The sequence below is a fragment of the Rhagoletis pomonella genome, unplaced genomic scaffold (assembly GCF_013731165.1).
Source record: "Rhagoletis pomonella isolate Grant_MI unplaced genomic scaffold, Rhpom_1.0 Rhpom_scaffold_00002, whole genome shotgun sequence".
NCBI classification, from domain to species: Eukaryota; Metazoa; Arthropoda; class Insecta; order Diptera; family Tephritidae; genus Rhagoletis; species Rhagoletis pomonella.
This window is the reverse complement of record NW_023458556.1, coordinates 65,202,595-65,211,366: the sequence shown is the minus strand read 5'-3', so window position 1 is coordinate 65,211,366 and position 8,772 is coordinate 65,202,595. Positions and strand designations below refer to the sequence as shown.

At 34.0% G+C, this 8,772-nt stretch overlaps 1 protein-coding gene across 1 annotated transcript in view; it reads left to right on the top strand.

Moving 5' to 3' along the window:
- The first annotated feature begins 7,741 nt into the window (after positions 1 to 7,741).
- Positions 7,742 to 8,772, top strand: part of LOC118734706 (allatostatin-A receptor-like) — a 37,834-nt gene continuing 36,803 nt past the window's right edge. Inside the window, exon 1 of the mRNA XM_036464413.1 lies at positions 7,742 to 8,069. Within this exon, the coding sequence (XP_036320306.1) occupies positions 7,769 to 8,069 (301 nt within the window). The 5' untranslated portion in view covers positions 7,742 to 7,768. The remainder of the gene's footprint in view (positions 8,070 to 8,772) is intronic.

The window sequence follows — 8,772 nt, the reverse complement described above, 5'->3', positions numbered from 1 at the left end:
ACAATATCCTGTTTAGCGGCAGCGAAATGCATTTGCCATGATTGAAAATGCATATACCTCTATATGTACTGTTGTTTGTATGAATGTATATGTACATGCATACATAGTATGTTTCCATTTCCTTTGCCAACTAGTAAAAGCTTCTCAGTTGGCATTCGTTTGCTGTAGTGAACGGTTTTGTATCGCTTTGCTAGCAGTAATACAAAGTTTATAAATAAAAGGTGAAAATAGCACAGCTGATTCATTAAAAACAGTTAAAATAAATATTTTTGAATTTTAGGAGCTTTTTGTGCAACTTTGTAATTTAACCAAAAACAGGATTCTTAAATACTTCAATAAGAATATATAGCATGTGTACGCCATAGACTTTTAAAATTTTTTCTTGGAATTTTTAGAATTCTTGTGAGTAAGGAGTTTTGTAGTCTAATCAATTTTCGGAGCATAAAGTGTAAATTTGAAGTAGCAAAAAATTCCCGTTGATTTGTACACTTTTCATGACCATGAAGTGGTGTTATAACTTTGGTCCGATGTTTGTTAGTACCAGAAAAAGAAGAGATAAATAGACTCATGAAAATGTATACTTAAATGATCGGAATGTCGAGCTGAGCTGATTTAGTGATGTCCATCTCTCTGTCTCTCTGTTTGAACGCAATCTAGTTCCTTAGTTTTGAGGATATCCGACTGAAATTTGGCAAGCAGGTATAATTTTGCATTGTATTCATCACTGATTCAAACCACCACAATCGGACAAAATCACAGACAGCTGCCATTCCCATACAACTGATTATTCAGAAATAATTTTTTTGTTATAATTTCTCCATTTATAAAGCTAGGAACACGAAATTGCAGACTATTTTCACTAATTATAAACAGCTTACAGTGAAAATGACAAAGATCGGATCGCTAACCTATATACAACTGTTTGTTCAGATATGTAGTTTTTCCTTAAATCTCCTTAATTTGGACGGCTAAAACCGAGCAATTTCGTGAGCTATTTTCTTAATTTTCATATAAAATCCATTGAAAAAATCGCCATCGATCGGTGCTGTATATGTACGGTGACCAGATTTCTGTATGGCAAAATCGGGACATTTCTAAACCATCTAATCCGAACATACAATTTTGTTTTTAGAATATAAAGACATAACATATTTTAATACAGTTTTATATAAGACAAAACCAAAGAGAAGGAAACTTGAAAAATGATCGCAAAAATTTATACACACAATATTTACGGTGGCGAAAATGTAAATAAGGAAAAGCTATTTTAGCAAGTTTTGGCTACTTTTCTTTGTTTTAAAAATGTTTATTATATTTTTATGAAAATATAGCTTACTATCTAAAAAATAACCATATATCGGTGGTTCTCTGCAATAACTGCACAACTCGAAATTTCATGTTTTTGAGTAATATAGCGGATTAGGTTTATAAACAACTATATTTTTCGGTGGGAAAGCGACATATCGCACACAATTCAGAATTACTCGTTCGTCAGAAAATGCGAAAAACTATTTCTAAGCACATGTTAATCTTCTCCAACTCTTTCCGAAAGGTAAATAAATCCTCTGTGTACATTTTTAGTGCATAATTTCAAAATGCAAAATTTTGAGTTGTGTCATTTTTGAATATCGTGTGAATAGGCTTAGTTGTTACCAATCCGACAGAAGCGCAGTTTTTCCACTAGTCACAAAACCGAAGTAGGCAACGTTTGCTACTGAACAGCAACACATATCCCACATTTATCGTGAATATTGGCATAAGTCAAAAATTGTCGAGAGCTTGGTGATGATTTTGTGTGAAATGACGACAATTTTAGTGTTGTGCCTTTGCACTCAACACATACATATATACTATAGAATCTATTAGTAAGACACTTAGTAATTTTTTATGGGAAATAACTACACTTTTCGTTTTGTGACGTTGTTCAGTGGAGTTTTTTTCGTTTAACTGCTCAAGAGTTGTTATTGATTTCGTATTTTTGCAGTCCAAACCTTCCTAAATATTTAGTAAAAAGTCATAATTTGAATTCTTACAAATTTTCCCCACAGAATGACAGCAAATAATCTGGAATAATTGCGTTCCGAAACATATTTTTGTCAATTTGCGAAAAAAAAAAATCTTTAATTGGCTTTAATGAAAAATATACAATATTCAGTTATGTCGTTATTGCAGAGGACCATCGATTTGTAAACCAAAGTTTCCAACATTTTAAGAACATTTTTGGCTTTTTCGGTTTTTTTTCGAGATTGAATTTTTCGACCGCTTTCAAAGCTTTCCGATTAGTTTCTCTCATAATTATAGTGATCATTTCTTCTGTTATTATGGATTTAAATATCTCTAATGAATTTGAAGATAAAGAACTTTTTACAGTTCCACCAGCTTCTCTCAAAATATTGTGGCTACGCGCACGACTAGATGGCGGAGGAGTCTTACTCCACTTAGTTCCATCAGGAGCTATGAAACAATCGGTTTCGTTGGAGACATCACTGGGTTCTTCGCCCTCAACGTCGTCATCAGAGTCTTCTGGATCACTTTCTACTTCCAAAATATTTTCCGATTCCATATCTGAAGCATACTCACCATCAAAAAAATCTTCATCGTCATTGTGTATACCGTCTATGTCCTCGTTCCCATCCTCATCTGTGAAAGTCACATGTTCAACAAGACGCTCAAAATAGTTTGTTCGCTGCTCCTCCGACATACTAAATAAAAATGTTTAGTGCCCTATAGCAATTATAAGAAAGAAATAAAATGTTTATCTACTTACCGGCTCAACATCGCTGCAGAGTAATATTCAAAATTTTCCGACATTATATCTTTTCAATTTCAGGAAAAAAACTCACAAAATAATATTAGCGCTGACTTCGTCACCACACTTCGTAGCAGAATGAAAGCAACTGACAGAGTTTTTCAGAAATAATTGTAGCTATTGTTTGTGTGAGCATTTTTACCGCTATATTCCAAAGAAGACGCGAATTAAAAGCAGCGATGTTAATAATTTAATACTCACAACACCATAGGTCTGGCTGGACCTAATGTGTACGGTTAAGGTATAGATTTAGTAAATGTTTATTAAAACCTAAAATAACAAATAATTAAAAAAAAAAATGTTGAAAATAGTAGCTAATAAAACTGTTGAGGATATCATAAAATCTCAGATATTTAGCTTCTTGATTTCTGTGAGAAATACTTAGTTAAAGTTTGCTATAGGTCTGGCCAGACCTATGTGTACCCATAAGGATTAATAGTACCCGTTAGAGATGAGTCGGGGACTAATTGATCTCCAATTATACCCATAAGGGATGAGTCGAGACTAATTAACCTGCATTAGTACCCGAATGAGACTAGTTGGGACTAATTAATGCCCAATTGTACCCGATTGAGAGTAATCTCGGAATACTCCCTTTATACTATGTTCACATATAAGTAGATTATCCTCATTTTCGAGGTTAACACCCTAATCTGTAATTATAACAAGAGATTAGCCATATAAAATTCGTCCCTTGTTAATCTGTAATTATAAAATAATCTCAGATTTAACCGATAACTTTTCGGTGTCCATCCTAGTTTTATCGATTGTTTTTGCGAAAGAGAGGAGAAATGCCAGATGTAAAAGCAAACAAAAATGTACGCTAGCAAGTAAAGGAGGTTTGTAAAGGTATTTTTAATAAAATGTTAAGTTAAAATATATTTATATTGCTTATTATAGCAGAAAAACGTGATCACGGTGGCACAGAGAAGAAGCATAATTTTGCCTTGAGCTGTGAGAATAACAAGCACAACAAATTTGACGGCTAATAATCTGAGATTTGCCTGTGTAAACGGGGTGATTAAAAACGAGCTTTTATTGAGATAATATTGATATGTGAACATAGTTTTAGAGATTAGTCGCACAATTTTTTGCAGGGTAGTGTGTAGTTGGTTCTGTATGCTAATCTTATATTAGGGTTGTTGGTGTTTATTTCGTGGTCAAGTTGTTGGTAGAACTTAGGAATGTACGTCACACTGTGATACCGCTTTGTTCCGTCTGTTGCTTTTGTGGTTGGCGTTTTGTTTTGATTATTGTTTATTTCTGTTACTTTATTTTCGATTAGGCTTTGTAGTAGAAGGTTTGGGTAGTTATTACTTGCTAGACTTTTCTTTATTTTGCATATGTTCGTCTCCTTTAACCTATGAGTTTTTGCAGCCTTATTGTTAATATTTTGTGTATTCGATTTTTGGCTGTGTTAATCTTATACTTGAAGGGTTGCGATGACAGATAATTTATTAGGCGCCCAGAGGAAGTGGGTTTTGCGTACCAGTTAAGTGCAATAAAATCATTTTTTCTTGTGGACCGTGACATCTAAGAATGGTAAACAGAGGTTTGCTTCTGATTTCATAGTAAATTGCAGCTTGGGATGATATTTGTTAAGTGTTCTGAGAATAAAGTCCGCGTCCTTTTGTTTTATTATAGGAAAAATATCGTCTACGTATCTAACAATGAATTTGATGTCAATATTAAAATTTTTCTTCAGGTCCAAAATAGTGTTATCCAATAGGTCGTCCATTACTGCGTCAGCTATAGTGGGTGAAAGAGGGTTACCCATTGGCATCCCAAAGGTTTTTGCGTAGAAACCTCCATTGCAGGTGAAGTAATTGTTATCCTTCAAACAGAAATTCATGATATTTTGAAATTTATTTTTGGGTATTTTTGTGTTATGTTGAATTTCATCCCACTTGTTCATGATAATTTTCATAGCTAGATGTGTCGGTATGATGGTGAATACGGAGATCACATCGAATGACACCAACAAATCTTCTTCTTGTATTTGGATGTTTTCTAGCCTTGCTTTTAGTTGAAACGCATTTTTGGTGTTGTATTCCTCTGAGGTAAACTTTCTACCTTTTGCCTACATGCTTAGATAAACCATAGCATGGGACATTGACAGATGAGGAGATTGGCCGTAAAGGCAAGCCCAGTTTGCGAGTCTTTGGCAACCCGTAGAGTCTAGGTGCAGTTTCTGCTGTACATGTGAGCTGTTGTGTTTCGCTTCTGTCAATAATTTTGTTTTTGTATAAGTCATCTATTATGGTATTGTTTTTTTCTTTATAGTGCAGTTGTCAGGTCATTTCTTATAGTTTTTTAAGAGTTTTTGTCTTCACGTAGTTTTCTAATTCTTTCCGTGAAGTCCGCTTCGTATAATACCTAAATGTTTTTTATATGTATGTGCATTTATGTGAAACCAATTTAATCTAAGTGTACATGTATGTAAGTCATGCGATACAAAAAAGTTTATTTAAAAATTTTATGATTGTGTTTGTTTTCAAAACAGAACATATTTTTGTTTAGCAATCTTTAATTTTTATTTGTACAAAAACTCATAATTTCTATTTTAAATGATCTTGTTTTCCTCTGTTTTTTTTGTCGATATTTATAATAAAGAATCGCTCCTGATGATGCTAAGGTAGTTAGCGAAACGTTGGGCAAATAAGTGGAGAAAAAAGTGTTTTTCTTGCACATGGAGAGGTAGATCGACCAGCCTACAACAGTAAAATTGTGTGATTAACAAAAAAGAAAACTAGCGTATAGGATGCTAAATTAAATAAAATTAATTTTCAAAATGGACTCTAATTTGGGTAATAATATTCCACTTTTTACAAAAAATTTAATTAATTTAGTGGCCTTCAAGCTTTGTGGACAATAAAAATGTTCGATTTAGAGTTTTTTGGCTGAAACTAATGTTGGACTTTCTTGCACTTTTTGAATAATGGGATTTTTTCTTAGAAAACTCAAATCACCAACAAAGGTTGGAAATAAAACATATTTTGCCTTATTTCCCATTGTTTATTTATACTATTTGTAACAAAAACAGTTTACTGACAGAAGGAAAAATAGCTTTGTTTATTCCAAAAATACAATTATTTAAACAAAGAAAGTGATATAATCCATATGAAGAAAGTAGTAGTAGTGAAGTAGTATTTTTACTTATAAAAAGTCTAACAAAATATAGGGAAAGCGTCGTCTTTAATAATTGGACATAAATAGCACTTTTGTATGAATTGTACCTGCATGCTTTTTAATATGTTGAAAACATTGCTGGAAAACCTTAAATTGTTTGCATGAAACCATGGCAAACAGGTGAAGTAATAAAACATCTTTCTCGCTTTATTTTCTGAGATTCGGCTGCCTTGTAGTCACATTTTATAGGCAAATTTGCAAATAAGGCGGTGCCAAAATCTCAATAACACCGCATTACTTGGACTTGGACATTAAAACGCAGTTTCAGAAATGAACCAGTGACATTTTGTTATTATTCTTTTTTCTAAACGGCTATAATGCCACCATTGTATAACTGTGAAAATAGGGGAGGTGGGCGAGGGACGCTTTAGTAAATTTTTTTTATAGGTGGGTCCATTTGGAGAGTACAACTCAGGGTGACGTTGACTTTGTTTATTGTCTCGGTTCAAAGTTATGCGGTGTGAAACCCGTTTATAGGAAGCTTGCAAACGTGTTAAGCTTCTCTAAATCACCTTACGCTATCACGGCGGGCCTCTTGGATTTGCTAGCTGCTTTTCAGAGAGAATATTCGCTAGATGCAGATGCATCAATACTGCTCAGGTATCGTTGAGTTTGGAAGTTCCGTTTGTTCTTGAGGATCTCTTTTAGCTCTTTTGTGAGCTTCTTTACTTCCAGAGAGGTTGATACACTTTCACGTTTGTTAAGGTAAGATGTTGAATTCCAGACGTGAGGTTTTCTTGTGATTTAAGAGGTAAATTTTAAATCAAGGGTGGAAAAGAAAGGACAGATTGGAAGAAATTTCAGTCCGTTTTCCGTTTATGTAGGGTACATTGCATGGGTTTGACAACGAAATTGCTATTGAATAAGAATAAAACAGGGGAGTAAGTATGTACACTGATGCCTTGATTACTGGTTTTTAAAAAGAAGGTATTGCTTCTGCTAAAGAATAAGAATTTGTCCAATATCTCATTTAATTTTTCTTTAAGAATTATTTTTTTTTTTTGATAATTTAATGGCTTTTGCATCTACATTATGGAAACTGCAAACAACAACTTATAATTCGCGGTAAAAGATAACTTAAAGAAGGATTTCATATATGTAAAGCATGTTGGTTGAAACATGTTACAGTACGACCTCGGGAAAAGCAACCGGTAACAATTTTGGTTGAATTGAAATTGATGGGGATTGTTGCAATAACTGAATCCCAAAAAAGTTCAGCTTGAAATGACAATTTAACTTTAAAACAAAAGTATCACAAGTAAAATAATAGTGTTCATGTAAAGACCAACGACAAGTAATAATTTAATTCACCTGAAAATCATTTTTATGCATACGAAATCGAAATAAGTATATTTCATGGTTAATTTGAAACCGAAACTTTTTCAGCCGATTGAAGACAAAAATTAAATGAAAAAAGCTTATGGGTAGAAAGCTGCGTTTACGGAGGCACATTTTTTTTTTTTTTGAAAAGTTGCAATTATCTACTGAGCCACTAATGGTAAAAATTTTAGGTATTCAATTAACCGAGGTATTGCGTTTATCGAGTGTTACTTATATACTTGTGCATGCGAAATATGTAAATGCAAAAAAATATCTGCTCTAATAATAATACATATACAATTTCATTTCAGGAATTGATACCTATGTGCGTTCCATAAATTATAAAATAAAAGTGAAATGCTCCAAAATCACAGTTGGCCATTCCCATTCTATCAGGAGCCTATGTTTGGGATTATTGCTTCGCCAACATCCCTTGTTATACGATCCATAATGACGGCACCATCGCCACTTTGTTCAAACGATTTAAAAGCAAATAGCAGCAACCGATTCGACTGCAGCAGCATAAATTTAGTCAGTGAGAATATTTTGGGAGTTATGGGCACCAGCGCAAGTTTGATTGCAGTGCCCGGCGGCAGTGGCGAGGCGGGTAATGGGAATATTACTAATCTGCCAGATAATTTGCTGGATTTTGAGCTCGATCCATTGGAGCGAGTGGTATCTGCTATTGTTCCTGCGTTTTTTGGTATCATAGGCGTCGCAGGACTACTTGGTAATGCACTGGTTATATTTGGTGAGTATCTACTACAAGAAAAAATTAAATGGTGAGTACCACATAGAAAAATCTAAGCTAAGATTATAGGCCTAATAATTTTATTAAAATCGGAACACATTTACCATTTGCGCATGGCGTGGCAGTTTACCGAAGCTTATATGGTGGTATTCCACTATGCGTGGCTATGTATGCAGCATCTTTTTTCAGCGGCAGAGTAGCATTTCCCGTCGTGCTACGTAGTTAGTTGTTTTCTGGACTCGCCGAAGTCTACTAAATAAAATAATTAGTTTGTTTCCCGTTGCATTCTATTTTAACCAAAAAAATGTAGTTGGTCTAATAATGCAGGCAGAGTGATGCGTCCCCACATAAGCTGTGGAAATAACTGTAAATATACTCCGATTCCACGTTTGAATCAAAAAGAGTAAAGGCGGACCTACATATAATGCGTATGCGTCCGTCTGACATTGATGCCATGTACTGACCGACATCGAAAACATGTTTTCGTTGCTAAAACTGGTTTTCAACCTAAAACTACTTGAAAACTCATGTTCCACTCATTCCAATCGGCGTCTGCACTAGTTTATCAAAATGGAAGTCATATTTTATCATCTTTAACACGCCAGTTCGGATTTATTGTTAATTGGCTGGCCAAGGTAAAATAAGAATAAAAGAAAAAGGCTGCTAATGAAAAGAAAATGAAAGAAAAGTATTTTGGTTTTGT